The 17,190-nt window shown below is 54.1% G+C and overlaps 2 protein-coding genes across 2 annotated transcripts in view; both read right to left on the bottom strand.

The window, feature by feature from the left end:
* LOC136512678 (glycine-rich protein A3-like) overlaps nucleotides 1–17,190 on the bottom strand; it is an 80,313-nt gene that overhangs the window by 23,771 nt on the left and 39,352 nt on the right. The gene's annotated exons all lie outside the window — the stretch shown is intronic.
* On the bottom strand, nucleotides 3,838–4,464 carry LOC136510327 (uncharacterized). The gene has a single exon (XM_066504817.1). It carries the CDS (start codon nucleotides 4,462–4,464, stop codon nucleotides 3,838–3,840), a length of 627 nt encoding a protein of 208 aa, XP_066360914.1.

Raw genomic sequence — 17,190 nt, 5'->3', positions numbered from 1 at the left:
AATTTACCGAGGCGGGCAAATAATAATGCCCGCCACGGCTAACGAACATAACCGCGGCGGGCCACGAAAGGTGTCCGCCGCGGTAAAATAATTTACCGCGGTGGGTGGTGCAACGTGACCGCCGTGGTAAAAGTATATTTACCGCGGCGGGCACGTTACACCGCCCGCCGCGGTAAATCGGTTAACCGCGGCGGGCAAAGCCGCCCGCCGCAGTTAAGCCACGATTTACCGTGGCCTCTAGGCCACGGCGGATGGCTTTGCCCGCCGCGGAAAATCAAAAACGCCTGCCTCCAGTAAAGTTTGTGTAGTAGTGTCGGTGCTAATCCTAAGGTTGCATCACCGCCGGTGGTGCCTTCCCCTCGTCGAAAAGTAGGAAGACGACAAGATGCGGTGGAGGAGCTCTCAATGCCCCTTGGTGGGTTGCCTTGCTCTCGGTGCAGAGCGGAGTCCAAGGAATGTAATGATCTCTCTAGGTTGAGTTCTTCTGATCGTCCCCCTTAGGCCTGACCTTATCCCTTATATCATGAGATAGGTCAAGTACAAGGAGGTTTGGGGAACTAGTCTATGGTCTACATGCGTCGGAGTCTAGGAGGGCCTTGTAGTGACGTGGTGTGGACCGTGGCAGTGTCGTGGAGTCAAAGAAGCCTTGGGTGCCATTCGGTTGATCTGTTCTAACACTCTGCGTGTCAGGCTGTGTCGGCTTAGATCGGCTTCCCCCAGGTAGACCTTCTGAAGTCTTCTTGGCATTGAAGGAGGTCGGCTTCAAGGGCTAACACGCGGGCTCGGGGGCCTCCAAACCCTAGAGGCAATGGGGAAGCTTTATCTTCTTGTGTCACACCCCATGAGTGACCTTGTCGAGAAAGTGGCCAGCAATGCCATGCCCAAGGGGCAGCACCGGGGAGCCCCCGAGCCCTGGTAGCTCAGTGCACGTCTTCTTACGCCCGAGCCTTGGCTAGCGTTGTTGGTGGGGCAAGTGCCAAGGGTTGGGCTGAAGCATTGTCATAGATCGAGAGCCTCAAGGCTCGAGCAAGCCCCCAAGCCCCAAGCAGAAGTCGTGGTGGAGTCAGGCTCAGTCAGGTTTCTTCTCCAAAGGATGCGTGCGAGCATACCCGATGGGTGTAGCCCTTGAGCCTTCAGGCGATCCTAGAGGGGTCAGTCGGGGGGTCTTCTTTGTTCAAAAACCACTGAACCCGAGGCTTAACATACCCATATGTTAGGATCTCGTTAGGAGCCCCCGAGCCCTTCGTGGCCTCACTTGTCATGATGGCGACAAAGGGATGAATTTGAACTTCTGGTGACCGAACCCTCCTTGGTGGGGATGGCTTCCGCTGACATGGATGTGGTGCCCTACTTGGGGCCCTCTTCTCCCAATGTGATGGGTGTTGCTCGACTATCAAGGCTGGGTAATGATGGTGCAGATCCCTTCATGAGTCTATGTTGCATAGGTCTTTGACTCGAGCGAGGGGCTCAATGAACTCATCTAGGAGTTGCCAACCTTAGGCCCGAGGGCACCCTCCTTTTTGATTGAAGCCTACCGTGGGCTAGGTGATCGAGAACATCTGGGCTCTAGCTTGGGGCCAATTGATCATCAGGTCCGCCACGCCCTTCTCAAGGCTACTGTAGCTGGTCCTGATCCTCTCAAGCTGGCTTTCTAGGGCCAACCTTCTATGGCCATAGATTGGGGTACGAGGAGCGTGCCAAGCCTTAGATGAGCGCCCTCATTGGTCTCATTGTTCAGCTACTCCCACCCCAACTCTAGGGAGTTGGTTAGTTTTTTGGGGGTGCATCACCTAAGTGCCCGTCGATCAGGAGATTAGGTTGCTCTATCAGGGGAGCTAGCATAGCACCCGAGCCTATTGTGGGGCCTCCCTGTCAACGGGAGTGGTGGCTTCTAGGCATGTCCCTTTTGCTGATGTCTTGTGCAGGCGGTTGATGGCGTCTGGGCCATTGTGCCTGGTGGAGGAGTTAAGGTGTGCACCCCTGCGCCATCCCACTTCATATGGGAGATGGGGTGTCGAGGCCACGTGAATCAGTTCTAGTGGAGGGGGAGCCATGGCACTAGGTGTGTGTGTATCTAGGTCGTTGATGGTAGCTGATGGGCCCGAGGGGAGTCAGATCCCCTTAAGTCCCACAAGGAGGCATGCGCGGAGTGGGTGGCGCGCTGGTGGAAAGTGAAGCAGAGACTTGACTTGTTGTTAATGATTTCCTGACTCTGCCTTTAGTGCACTACTGTCATCATGCAACTGCCCGGAGGCGTGCTACGGGGATTGAGGAGATGCCTAGCTATTTCCCTAGGGCCCCTTTAGGCCATTGATGGCTGATCAAAGGGCCCAACGCCACTCATAGCGCAACATCTGTGTTATAAAGGGGAGCCCTAGGGGACGTGGCATCTTCAATCCCTTCCTCTAGCCCCTTCTCTTCTTCCTCTTAGATCCATCTTCTTTGGTGGTGATGATGATGATGAAGTGTGACACTTTCCTCTAGGTGAGCCTGTCTTGGTGCATCGGGCGATTGCTTCTTCGAGGGTGGAAGGACTCCAACAAAGGAGGGGCAACGACACGATGCTAGAGGCATCTATTGCGTTCCCCTCCCCTAGAAGCTACAAGGACACCAATGATGTCACTGGAGTACTTACGACCTCTGATGGGGGAGGGGGACTGCGATGCGCCGATCGCTGCCCCTCTGTCCCAGTGATAGCAAGGAGGGCCCGCCCCTATTGATGGTGCAATGGTCGACATTGCCTGTCCTCAGGCCTCGAGGGAAGCCCTAAGGGTGGCCCGCTAGCCCAAGCCATGCATACAACAGGGCCCTGACCCAGGGGTCAGGTGCGTCCTATAGTCTTTACTGCCGTATAGGCAGTAGTAGATCATGGTTTCTGCCACCGTATATTGTAATCGGGTCATTCCTAATTAATGAAATGAAATTACTTTTGTTTGTAATCCCACCACTCTTAAGTCATGCTCAAAGACTTTATCCCTTGTTGGGATAGGCTGTTACGATGATGTCCTCGTTGGCTAAGATCGCCATGCCCGTGCTGCTAGCAGGTAAGTCCATGAGAACCCTGGGTTTATGGTCGTTCCATGCCCTGGTCATGTCCCCTAGACGGGAGATGCTCAGCTTTCTGATCGAGCCACTCGTATAGTTCCCGAGCCCATCTATCGGCACTCGGGACTCGCTGCCTCCCTCGTAGGGTCACCTTAAGTAGCTCAGAATCAGTACTTGGACATCGCTCATACAGACAGTTGGGACGCTTCTGGGCGTCCCGGCTATAGCTGCGTGGGCTCGTCTCTTGAGCATCCCTTGCACTTTAGGTGCTCTGGATGGCCTTGAAGCCTAGTGGGCTGGCCTTAGATCCCTTGGTGATGCCCTTCTGGGGGGTGCCAAACCATCGTGCAGTGGGGTGGCATGATCCAACGAAGGATCATAAAATAGGCAAGTACCTACAAAGAAAACAGAATGGACACAAGAGAAGGGAAAGATGACAGCTGGTAATGCGGCAGTCGGGGATGTTCTGTTAGCACCTTGCCGATCCCTTGCTCGGTCCTCTTGCTCTATCTATCCTATCCTTGCCTCACTTGGGGGCCTCCTGTAGTGGTCATCCTTTAGAAAGGTCTGTAGGTGGTTAGCTCAGTTGATCCTCTAATGCAGCCGAGCTACCGCTTAGGTGGCTCAGGTTGAAGGTGACAATCAGATAGACAAGCGAAGCAAGAGGGTTAGGAGGATGGGACTTATCTGTGTTTTTGTTGTTGGAGAGGTAGGCCGGCGAAGGAGGTCGGCAAGCGGGTCATGGCTCAGGAGATGATGCTTCTAGGCAGATGGCTTGGGGTTGGCCATCCCTCATTGGAAAAGGTTAGAACTCACCTTGATTGGGTCAACCCCTTTTCGGGGGCCAAGCGCCTCGATGGAGGGGCTAGCCGAGCCACCATTGCTGCTAGGAACCTTGTTTGCCTCATCGATTCTCGGTCGATCGAGCACCGCTGCTACCTTGGCTGCTTCCTCTGTCGACGCCCTTCCGATGTCGCTGCCAGAGCCATCGGGATCACAGAAGGTGATGAGTGCGGCCGCTTGGGCGACACAGTGCTGCTCGTAGTAGTGGGCTTTCTCGAAGCTCCCTTCGATGGTTATGACACCATTTGAGCCAGGCATCTTGAGCTTCAAGTAGGTGTAGTTGGGGATGGCCATGAACTTGGCGAAGCATAATCGATGGAGGCGGGCATGGTAGACGCTGGGGAAGTCAATCACCTCAAAGGTGAGTGGCTCCTTACGGAAGTTGTCGGGCTGGCCAAAGGCGGCATTGAGCCAGATATGCCCAAGGGGCATGGCTTCCTTCCCTGGCATGATCCCATAGAACGGCACATTGCTAGGGTGTAGGTTGCTATAGGGGATGCCCATCTTGTTGAGGGTGCTGGCATAGAGTATATTGAGGCCGCTGCCCCCAACCATTAGCACCTTGGTGACATGCATGGTGCCCACGATCAGGCTGACCACCAGCGGGTAGCACCCTGAATGAGGAACGTGATCGAGGTGGTCTTCCTAGTTGAAGGTGATGGTCGTCTGGGACCATCTGAGCTGTGTCGGAGCGGTGATGGTGTGAACAGCCTTCACCTCCTGCTCGGTGATGCAGCACTATTGGTAGGATTCCTAGGTGTGGGAGCCCTCGAAGATCATGAGGCAGTGCTCAGCCTCTTGGAACTTGGTGTCTTCCTCCTAGGAACCTCCCACTAGGGCGCCGGCCTTCAGAGCAGGCTTCTGGGCCTTGCCCTATTGGCCGAGGGTGCCACGGATGTAGCCATTCATGGTAGCGCCGTCCTTGACGAGGTGCTTTGCGTGCACCTTGTGGAATGGGTAGGGGGCCTCGAGTGCTTTCTTGAAGTGTTCTTGGCGTGCGCCTTGTCTGTGGGGCTGAGGTCCTTGTTCCTCCTATTGTGGCATCGCTGGGACAAGGCGGGGTCATCGTCATCGCCTCCGCGGAGGGGACCGATGGCCTGGCTTTACTGCTGAAGTTGGCCTAGACTACCTCCTCACCGATGGCGTACTGTGTGGCGATGTCCTAGAGCTCCCGCGTCATGCGCGGGGTCTCACGACCGAGCGCATGTTCGAGCGCCTCGTAGGTCATGCCGCAGATGAAGGCGTTGATGATGTCGGTGTCAGTGATATTGGGGAGCTGTCACACCCCAAAATTTCTATCTTGGGTTGTGAATAGAAATACTAAATAAAATAAAGGATTTAATATTTTTTTTTCTAAGTTTCCAAGATATATTTGTTTAGCCTCTAATTTAAAATGAGAAAATATAGATTCATAAAAAATTTATAAAGTTAATGTCGGGTTCATAAACCCGGGGTCCCTCATGGACCGGCTTCCCAGCAAAAGCTCAGCCCGGTCGACGACATTGCAAACGACACGCAAACTCCTCGGCGGCCCAAATACCTAAACAATTGGCTAGAAGGGTGATCCAATCTCCGACCGGAAGGCCTCGCTAAAGAGGAACAACGCTCGCTTTTGACTCCAGCCCATCTCTCCGACCGGAAGGCCTGGCCAAGGAGGAACAACGCTCACTTCTGACTCCGGCCCGCCTCTCCAACTAGAAGGCCTGGCCAAACACCGCTTTCGAACTTTGACCCGCGCCTCCAAGCGGGGACGCACTGAACGCTCACTTATAGCTCTTCTTCGACTGGTGCAGTCGAAGCCAACTGGGACCAACTGACCAGGGACGCCCGCTCGGTGAGGACTAGGAAATAGACAGAGCAAGTAAGGCAGGGCACTCAAGTCAACCATAATATCGAGGACCATACCCTGTACACTTGTAGGACAGTACCAACACGGCATGTCAGAATGGTACCCTACAACCTTCCGGGCATGTCAGAACCCAAGCAGTGTTGTGGGTGCTGACATTTGCCCTATAGTGTTGTAGGCGCCATCAACTCCCCAAACCAGACAAACACGGTAAGGCTCCACCCACATGCCTCTAGGCATCAACAGTGTTGTGGATGCTGACATTTACCATACTAGGCGAACATAGTAAAACCCCCTACATGCCTCTGGGCATCAACAGTATGGTAGGCACCAACATCTGCTATACCAAAAGAAGACGACACAACCTCCTAGATGCATCTGACATTAATAGTGTTATGGGCGCCTATAATCATCTTGTACCCGATGGCGTGGGCAACAAGACTTAGCATACGTACACTCTCCCTCTCTCACTTGTAAGGCCATCCCCTTCATCTATAAAAGGGGATGCACTCTCTCCCAATAAAAGGAGAATGACCCCAGAGTACACAACAACTCAAACAACACACATGATCCAAACGACCAAGGATCCCAACGAACAACAAATGTTCAAACACTTAGCACATAGCGGAGCTCCCATCACTCTTGGCCCTTCAGACCAGAGTCTGACCGGACCTCTTGTAGCCCCCATCTTTCTCCCTTTCATTTGTAACCCCACAGCAAACTTTGAGCACCTGGGCTCAGGAATAAAGTCAACGATTGACTCAAACTGGACGTAGGGCACATTGCCTGAACCAGTATAAACCCTATGTCATTGTGTGCTAGGCCACATCCGATCACAATGTACAGTGAAACTACAAATATTTACATGTTGGTCACTTTCTGCACCGACAGTTGGCGCCGTCTGTGGGGAAGATGTTGTACGTTCATACTTTTGGTTATCAGATGGCCCACTTTTCTGCCACCTTCGCCATGGCGGGCTCAAGCAATATGACTCACTTCAGCTCACTAGAGTTCCCCGCACTCTCACCTATTAGGATATGGGGGCCTCCCATCTTTGAGCCATCCTAGGCCTTCATCTTTGGAAGCCTAGACTTCGTCGCCGACTGGCTTGGCGTACTACACCTCCACAAGGGGTACCTGTCCTGGCGCCCATCGGAGGGGCGCCCTTCGTCAGCTCCAGGACTCCCGGCAACTTCAATGATGAGGTGCCTACGCTTCGTTCTGAGCAAATGCTCTGCTCAAACCCCACTATAAGTAATGTACATACTATTATTTACTCGCTATTTACTATCTTCCACCGATTATCCGAAGGGACCGCGTTGTCCGCACCGCAGCCACCGTACGACCGGCTCCCCTATGGCCTCGCGTCCCCCTTGGACGCATACACCTGAGGGCTTCGAATAATACTGATGCTGCCTCCTCTCACATCTGAATTCATAGGGATGGCGAGCTATGCTCCCACCTATTTCTACAAACTCATATATGACGAGGTTGAGAGTGACGGCTCCAGCATCAGCGACGTGGCACCTAGCCACCGTCTGTCCAGGAGTGCACTATGGCAGATGCTCTGGGACAGCCACCGGTGGTGGTGGAGTCCTTGCAGACTCACACCCCTCTGGACCCTCATGTGGGGGGCCTCGCACTCACACAAAAGAATGGCGAAGAGCTATGTCAAAGGTGACAGAACCAACCACCACCTATGCCGGTGCGCTCGGCGCACCATGCTGTGGCCCATGCGTGTAACTCGGCGAGCGGCGTTCGGGGTCTCGCCCGCTAGGTCTAGCGCAACATCATGGACGAGGGGGATGATCCCCCATAGTTCGCTCGGGCTAGCTAGAACATCGCCGCCACAGAAATGCTTCTACGCGTCCTTCGTGAGCCGAACGACCCCTAGGAATAGGAGATCCACTAGAACCTCCAGGCACTGGTGGAAACCGCCGCTGTTCAACAGGCGGCGAGCTTCACTTCGCAACACTGGCTCGAGGCCTCTCTCCCCACTAGGGGAGTAGGGACACACTAGATGAATCGCCCCATCTGCTCACCCCTATGGCCACCGAGCGCGGTGTAAGAGGCTGCAGCCACGCCATGGTCTGACCTAGTGCCTACTCCACACCAGGCCCCTGTGTGCGAGCAGCTCGGGCTGAGCCAAGACGCTCACAGCGTCATCAGCAACTGACGTCAGGACCGACATGATGATGACATCCATCGAGCGGTAGTGAGGGCAGGCGACACAGACCCCAGTCGGACCATCGTAGGGGGTGGTGAAATGCACCCCAGGCGTAGTCACCGGCCGGATGACTGGAGTCCCAGCCCGGATGGCCCGGGACCATGGGCCTTTGGCCGACGTAGCCAGAGAGCATCGTTCCCACAGCGCTTCCGACCGCCTACCAACATCACCAAGTATACTGGGGAGACAAATCTTGGTATATGGCTTGAAGACTTCCGGCTCGCCTGCCGAGCCGGTGGAGTGGATGATGACCACTTCATCATTCAGTACCTCCCTATCTATGTGGGGGAACATGTTCGAGCATGGCTTGAATTCCTCCCGCACAACAGCATCCGTGACTAGACGGACCTCAAGAGGGTCTTCGTTGGGAACTTCCAGGGGATGTATGTCCACCCTAGGAACTCCTAGGACCTCAAGAGCTGCCAGCAGGAGCCTAGCGAGCCCCTACGGGATTACATCCGTATGTTCTCCAAAAGATGCAACTCCCTCCTAGATGTCGTCGATGCAGACGTCATCAGCGCATTCCTCTCCCGGACAACCTGTGAGTCCCTAATCCACAAGCTTGGCTACCTGAAGCCCCGTACCACCTGTGACCTGCTCGACGTCACCACGAACCATGCCTCTAGTGAGGAGGCGGTTGGAGCGGTCTTCAAATGAGGCCAGGATAAAGGCAAGGCCAAGCGCAAGGATCAGGATGAGGGCCCCTCCACGTAGAGGGGCAAAAAGAACAAGAAAGATTGTCGCCGATCGGCCAACTCCATGTTGGTCGCCGTGGCTAATCACACGAGCAAGCAGCCCTAGTAGGGCCTCTCGGACCACTTCAATGAGCTCATGGAGAGCCCATGCACCAACCACGCCTACCCATCAAACACCTCTACAAGGACTATGAGCTCCTCAAGCGCTTTCTGCGACAGGCCGGTGGGCCGAAGGAAGGAAAAGGTAAGGAGGCAGCAGTCAAGAAAGGGGGCGTGGTAGGCAAGGATCCAGATGACTGAAGGTCCCTATACGGCGACCGAGGTGATCCGACCGGGCACCTACCGACTGAAGGACGACAACAGCGACGTTCTCACCAACACTTGGAATAGCGAACAACTACGTCGTTTCTTCTCCTAAAATTCAGTCTTACCATTTTTTCCTTAACATTTGCTCCTATAAAGCGCCCCGAGCCGAACACTTTTGGCCCAGGTCGCTCGGGGGCTCCATGGGGGTGGAATACCACCTCTTTCTTTTTACTATCATATGGTAAATACCTTTTTTTACCCAAATGAAAGGGTAGTCCGTTCCTTTAATTACCTTATGTAACTTTGCTTTAAATATTCCGACTGATCGCACCCCGCCTCTACCTACGGTTACGAGCAGCTGAGCCTTGCGGGCCACGCCTGGGCTCTTAAGGTTGCAACCTATGGGACGAATGGGCAGGTGCGAAAAAGAAAGAATAAAAAACAAAGTTATGCCAAGGTAAAAATAAGGAACGAACGGGACAAGCTTCCCCGAACGAAGTAGTTCCTACACAAAAACAGTTTACATAGGGGGCTCCCTCACGACATTATCTTTTACATCTGCTAAAGTATTTCTACTCTAAAACTTCTACTGTGGCTCCTCGGTGGCATCGGCTACCGGCTCGACCAACGAGGGTAGGGGCTGCTCGTCCTCCGACTGGGCAATGTTCGGCCCAGTCGGAGGTGGGGTGACGTCTGCTTCTGACCTAGGCTCCATGCCATCCACAGGCTGGGCAATGTCCTCCTGACGTGCGCCTTCGGTAAAGTCTGCATGGCGAGCATCCATCACCCACTGTACGGAGACTTGCTTGGCCACCAACTTTGCGTGTGGCAGCAAGCTCTCCCTGAGTGAGTGGATGTCCTCCGTGCTCCAGCCGTCGGCATACCTGCTACAGATGGTGGCGAAGTCCAGGTCCGGGTGTTATGTCACCACCAAAGTCAACACCCCTGACGTCCCATAGAACAGCCCATCGGTGTTGAGGGCCCAAACCTCATCTGGAACCTATGCCAGCCGAATGGTGGGCGTGCTTGTACTTGGTGCTGACCCAAAGACCTCCGAGATAACAAGCTAGGCAACATTGCATATCTGGTCAAGTTCCCCCTCGAGAGCACGTCGTTGTTCAAGGGACATGGCCAGCGCCTTCGCATTCTGGCCAAACATCGCCTTGGCCATCTCTAGGTCCTACTCCAACAACTCCACCCTTCCACCCAGCTCTGGAAGAAGGGCGACAAGCTTAGAATCAAGCTAAAGGAAGAAACAAACATGATGAAAAGTAGAAAAGGTACAACTGAGGTGGGTGCTGTCGAGGATGGAGAGTCCCTCCTCTTGCGAGTCACATGCTCGCATAGCCAGGCGTTCACCTCCTCCGTCCCCATCACCTAGCCCCGAAGCACGGGCACTTCCTGGTCGGCCTCCTATTGGGCCTTTCTCTCCGACTCCAAGGCCTTTTGCTCCATCTCCAGGGTCTCTAGGGAACTTTGGAGCACCGCCTCGGTGTCTACTAGGGACTTCTGTAGCGCCGCATTGATCTCCGCCTGGCAGACCTTCGCTGCCTCAAGCCCCCACTCAGCGGCGGTTGCCCGCTCTGCCGCGAGCAACTCCATCGCCCGCGCCCCTATCACCTCTGCCACCCGGTCTTGGGACTCACAGCGGGTAGACTCTAGCTCGCGCTCAAGCTTGGTGACCTAAGCATGCTCTATCTAGAGGAAATGAGACTTGCTGCTCGACATTTCATCCAGACCCTGTAGAACTAGAAACAAGCATGCTGAGGCAATAAATGAAAGACCAAGGAGTCAAGGACAAACACAAAAAACTCACCTCTGTGACACAAGGCAGGTCGACCGAGACCGCCTACTAGATGGACTTGACCCGCTCCAGGGCCTCCTCCAGCTTCACCATAGTATGGGTGAGATCGAACTCCATCGCAAGTCCTCTCCCCCCAAGCACGTCCTAGAGCTAACACTCCTGTGCATCTCGAAGGATGAACCAAACCTTCCTTGGGTCCTCGGGGCAGGGCCACACCAGGTCAGTAGCCTCCAGCCCACTAGAAGGCCCAGCCGACAACTGGACCACCGCCAGCTCCTGCGATGGTGCCAGTGGCTCCACCTTGTCACCTGCTTCGCCATCGGAGGGGATCTCCACCACCTCGATATCATGGGCCATCGATAGATGTTCCGGCTCTGGCCTGGCTGCATCTCCCCCCGGTGCCTCTAGCTCCGATCGGGAGGGTGAGCCATGCGGCCCTCCGCCCGGCAAGAAAGGGAGCCCGATCTCCCTCTCCTCTTCTGCCATAGGTGGTGGAGCAGGTCCCGCAAGGGTTACCTTTGACACGGCCTCCACCGTCACCACCGGGATCACCACCAACATCATCGCCACTGCTACCGCTGTACTATCGACCGACTCGAGGGGCGCCACCCCCAAAAGGGAAGGACCCGCTGCCACCACCCTGCTCTCCCCGCCACTCACCATGGTGCACTGCAAGGTGGGCCTCCAATCCTCCCGCACAGGAGTTGGGGCGATGCTCAGCCCCGTCAGCATCTGGCCGCTGTAAAAAAAATACAGGTCAGTCGCACTCTAGAAAACTCAACAGCAAGATCGAAAAGAAACAAAGAAGGCATACCAAGACAAAAGCAGTAGGACTCTGAAGCCCCAACCCAATGGCAATGTGCCCACCAGGCGAGGGCCACTCCCGGGCCATGACCCATGCCCCTTCACTTCAATCAAGGGGAGAGTCGACCTGACTAGCTCCAGCTCAGCCCGTGCGTTGCCACAACCACCGGCTCAAGGCGTGCCAACCAAAGCAGCCAGTGGGTCATCCCCCGGTTGTGGGTCGCACGCTAGCCCCGGCCCCAAAGACACGCGGGTATGAACCCGCTCCTATGACCGCCTGACTTGCTCTGCCACACCCAGAGCAGGTGGGGACAAGGCCAGCGACACCTCAGATGGGCACAGTGACCGCGTCCGCTTCGCCTCCCGTTCGCCGACGGCGTCCGCACTTGCAGCATGCTTCCTCGGCATAGGAAGATCGTTGTGCCTCTCTGCCTCCTACTCGCCGCTAGCGGACGTGGCCATCAGATTGCGACGCTCCGCCAAGGTCACAATGACCTCCCAGCCTTCCTCCTCCTTGAAGAAGATCACATCGTCACCCACCTCTGTGGGGTCCTTTGACTCGAGCTCTGACTCGATGTCGCTCCTATTTTCCCCAGCCTGCACATGCCGGGCGATCTCCATCTCCTTCTCATGCTTCCGCTGAGCCTCCTCGGCTTTCTTCTTCTTCCTCTCAACCGCCACCTCCTTCAGGGCAGCCTACCATGCCACGCCCTCCGGCCCCTTCGGGAGGTGTGGCCGGGACTTGTAAACTCCAAGTCCCTACGAAACAGGTGACTCAAAATAAAAAAAATAGAAGATCAAAGGAGAAAAGACCACAGAGTAAAGAGAAGGGAGCATACCAGTTTGGACACCATCGTGGCGTTGAGAGGTCCGAGCTTTCCATCAGGGGTGTCTTTAGGCCTCAGCTGCAGCACCTGGTCAAGGCGACTCTAGACCTTGTCGTTCGGAAGCTCCTCCGACGATGCACGGTCGGGGTACGTCGAGCTGTTGTACTTCCACATCACTCGCGTCCTCTCCGCCAGCGGAGCGACCCGACGGCGGAAGAGGGTGTGGAACACCCTCACCCCATCAAGGCCTCGCCACATGAGCTTCTGGAGTTCCACCTCGATAATCTCCACCTTCTTTGGTCGGCTGGCGGGGCCCCATGACCAGCTCTCCTACCTCTCTGGCCTCCTACCGGTGAAAGGCGGGAACGGCACCTCTGCCAGGTTCCTGATGTAGAACCATTCCCCATGCCACCCCTGATTGGAATCATAGGGGGTATACATGGGGTACGAGCCTGATGCGCTTGGTTTCTTCTATAGCGTGAAGCCCCATACCGGCGCAATCATGAGTGACTTCCCATTCGACAAAGCTTGCCCAAAGAACATCCGCTGGAAGAAGTCCACATGTGGCTCCATTCCAAGGAAGGCCTCGCACATAGTGACAAAGCCGGTGATATGCAACACCCTAGTCAGATTGAGGTGTTGCAGCTCTAGTCCCCACTCATTGAGGAGCCCGTGTAGGAACCCATGTGCGAGGTATCCTAACCCGTGCTCATGAAAGGCGAGGAAGGAAACAACCACGCCGGCCTAAGGTTGCAGGAAATCCTCCCCTGCAGGAGCCCTCCAGTGCGCCATCTCCTTCGGTGGTAGAAACCCCTTCTCAGCAAAAGTAGTAAGCACCGACTCCCTCATGATAGATGACCTCCTGCTCGACATTATGCTCCGGGTTCATGAATAGATCTGTGAGTTTTCTCCTCTCTCTCACTCTCCCCTTTTCTCTCCTAGGACCACCATGGTACTCAAACGCTCTGGGCGAGAAGGAAGAAGGAGAAGAGGTGGCAGATGAGGAATAGGCAAAGGAATAGGACATAAGCCCTCTCCCTTCCCCTACTTAAAGAAAGAGGCACAACAGTTGGGAAAGGTGCAACGATTGGGGAAAGGCAAAATGACAGGGGCAAAAAACCCTCTCCCTTCCCCCATTCAATGCGAATGGGATACGATGGGATGCGCCTTGACCGATGGGATGTGCCTTGCCTGATGGAATGGCGCATAGTCAGATGGGACATGGCCTGGGTATGGCCCACCACTACCGCACGCCGAGCACAAGAAACAAAGCACCACCTCGCACAAGCGGCCCTCCGCCTTCCCAGGCAGGACTTGGAAAGGCCCAAACGATAGGATCTCCTCTAGGAGAGAGCAATGGGCTTCCTAAGTTGATTGGATGGCTCAGGCAAACGCTGAGAGATAGGTAAGGAGCAGAGGGATGCCCCATGTGGGCCATGCCAACTCCATCATGAACGACGAGCACGGATCCTAGTCGGACATATCTGATAGGAGCTCCTCAAACCCCATCACTCGAGTCATTAAGGTAACATTACCAACCCCCACCATTTCTTTTTATGAACATTCATTCATCCATGCACACATTCATTCATTCCATACATCCAAAAGCATCACATATGCAGTTAGATGCATCACAACACTCCGTGTTGCGTCATGAAGCGGGAGTTGCCTCATTCAACATGAGCAACGATCGACCGGGGTTCAAAGGCTAGCCCACCAAGGACTCGAGGTTGCTTCGCGTCAAAAAGAGCCAGGGGAGAAAACGTAGATGAGCCCCGAGCGGCCCTCACCCAGTCAGCCCCGAAGCAGTCATTGTCATCTCAACCTTCTTGTTCAATCCTAACCTCCCACCAAACCCACATAATCTCCATTGAGGGGAGGCTAGCGGGCCACCTGGGTCAGTCTCTAGAATGACCCAGGCATCGATCGGGTTGCAGGTTAAGGAGAAGTGGAGTGGCACATGAGGGCTATGCTAACCCCATCACGAACGACGGACCTGGACTTCACTTGAACGTACCCGTTAGCGAGCTCACCGAGCGCGTCACTCGAGCCATCGAGGCAAGTGACATTAGCTTAGCCCCTCCGGTTGTGAGAAACCATGGACAGGGTAACACACAAAACTCAACTGACCCCTACCAAGCCCAATGGGGCTCAGGGGCTCAAGACACCCAAAGGCCTTGGCTGCACCTGGGTCCGTGACTCCAATTTGCCCGATCCCACGACACGCCCGATGCCTGGATCTATGACTCTGAATTGCCCAATCCCCTGGTGCGCCCGATGCCTGGATCCACGAGTCTATCTTGTCCGATCCCTCAGCATGCCCGATGCCTGGATCCACGACTTCGACTAGCCCGACCCCCCAACGCGCCCGACACCTATATCCGCGAGTCCATCTCGTCTGATCCCTCAGTCCGACCAGCACCTGGATCTGCTTCTCTGACTCACCCAATCCCTCGTTGCGCCTGATGCTTGGATCCATGACTCCAACTCGCCCGATCCCTCATCCCGCCCGACGTCTGGATCCGTGACTCCGTCTCGTCCGATCCCTCGACCATGACCAAACGCCTGGGACCACACTCCCGGAAAGAACGAGTCAGAAAGTGAAAAAGAAGAGACTACACCCACTATAGTACACACACTCACGCCCGCTAACAAAAACCCCCAGGCGATTCCACCCGAATCATCCGGGGGCTCGGGGGCTACACCCACGGGTGCTTTCGCGCGCACCCGCCGACAAGACAAAAATCCCCCAGATGATGCTACCCAAATCCCCTGGGGGCTCGGGGGCTCCTGTTGGGTTCATAAACCTAGGGTCCCTCATGGACCGGCTTCCTAGCAAAAGCTCGGCCTGGCAGACGACATTGTGAATGATGTGCAAAGTCCTGGGCCGGCCCAAATACATAAATGATAGGCCAGAAGGGCTATCCAATCTCTGATCGAAAGGCCTCACTAAAGAGGAACAACACTCGCTTTTGACTCTAGCCCACCTCTCCGACTGGAAGGCCTAGCCAAGGAGGAACAATCCTCACTTCCAACTCTGGCCCGCCTCTTTGACCGGAAGGCCTAGCCAAACATCGCTTTCCAACTTCGACCCGCGTCTTCAACCGGGGACGCACCGAACCCCTGCTTACATCTCTTCTCCGACTGGTGTAGTCAGAGCCAACTGGGACCAACCGACCAGGGATGCTAATGGAGACAGGGATCCCGATCTTCCGTTAGGTGATGGTAACTATCGTTGTGGTGGAGAATGACACACCGATCCGGCTTCAGATCGAAAGATCAAACCCTACAATCTTAGCACCACAGCTCCTCTGGTTATCAACCAAGTCACAGACCAGGTTGACCTCGCCAAGAAGGCTAATCCTTGCCTACGCAATGAAGAACACAAGCAAGAACAAGAAAGAACACAACCAAATTGCAGATGAATGATTATCTCACGAAGTTGGGGTCTCACAAACCGATGAACGGCGAAACTGTTCTTGACAGAATAATCTAAGCAAAACCCAAAACCTAATGATGGTGGTGGTGTATGATTATAAAGGTCTTAGGGTCATTGCCTACCCTAGATGCGCCCCCTAATGGGCCCAAACACGATACACGGTCCAACGGACCAAAAGAAGGTGTCGTAGCACCCTAGCAGATTCTGAATACTGACTTGTTTCGACGATTCCTATTGATTCCGAAGAGGTTTTGATGTGAAACCACTTGGATTGGCTTCCTTATCAAATTAGCTTTCCATCCATATGTGGATCATAAAAAACGGAGTCTGGATGCGTCCTGGGAGACTAGTTTAAGGCAGACTGGTCCTGGAGGCCGAGGCAGGCTTGAATTCATGTTGGACTGGGCCTCCGGCTTGTGTTGGACGTCCTTGCTGGTCATCTTCACCTCCACCACGTCCTCTAAGTCCTTCATGACCCTCTCCAATGTTCCTAAGCAAGATAACATCATTAGGTAGTAGTCTATTCTCAAAAGTATAAAAAGAATCGTTTAAGAACGAGCTCACCTCTAAATTGAGTTGACGCATTCGAGCCCGGGTCATTGGACCTTGCATGACGGTTGGAGGTTCAGCGGGTACATCCGAAGGAGTGATGTCCTCATCATCCTCCCCCTCTTGAAATGGAGTCATCCTCGACTCAAGCTCATCTTCCTCTCCCAAATAAGGTTTCAAATCTGCAATGTTAAAGGTGGGACTAACCCCGAACTCGGGTGGCAACTCAAGTTTGTAGGCATTATCATTTATTTTCTCAATTATCTTATAAGGACCAGCTGCTCTTGGCATTAATTTAGACTTACGCAGCTCAGGAAATCTATCTTTTCTCAAATGTAACCACACCAAATTGCCCGGTTCAAGTTTAATGTCTTTTCTACCTTTACTACCAGCAATTCTATACTGTTCATTCATTCTTTCAATATTTGCTTTAGTTGTTTCGTGCAACTTACGAATAAAATTAGCACGCTCTCTAGCATCACTATGTATTCTCTCAGTGGTAGGTAAAGGCAAAAGATTAATAGGAGCACGGGGGTTAAAACCATACACTACCTAAAAAGGACTTACCTTGGTGGTGGAATGTTCCGCCCTGTTATATGCAAACTCCACATGCGGCAAACACTCTTCCCACATCTTCAAATTGCACTTCAAAATTGCTCTCAACATGGTGGACAATGTTCGATTCACAACCTCAGTTTGTCCATCAGTTTGGGGATGACATGTTGTACAAAATAGCAGCTTGGTCCCCAATTTATTCCACAACGTGCACCAAAAATGACTCAAAATTTTTGCATCATGATATGAA

Source organism: Miscanthus floridulus, chromosome 16, assembly GCF_019320115.1.
Source record: "Miscanthus floridulus cultivar M001 chromosome 16, ASM1932011v1, whole genome shotgun sequence".
NCBI classification, from domain to species: Eukaryota; Viridiplantae; Streptophyta; class Magnoliopsida; order Poales; family Poaceae; genus Miscanthus; species Miscanthus floridulus.
Note: the sequence above shows the minus strand (reverse complement) of the source record. Positions and strands in the feature narration are given on the sequence as shown.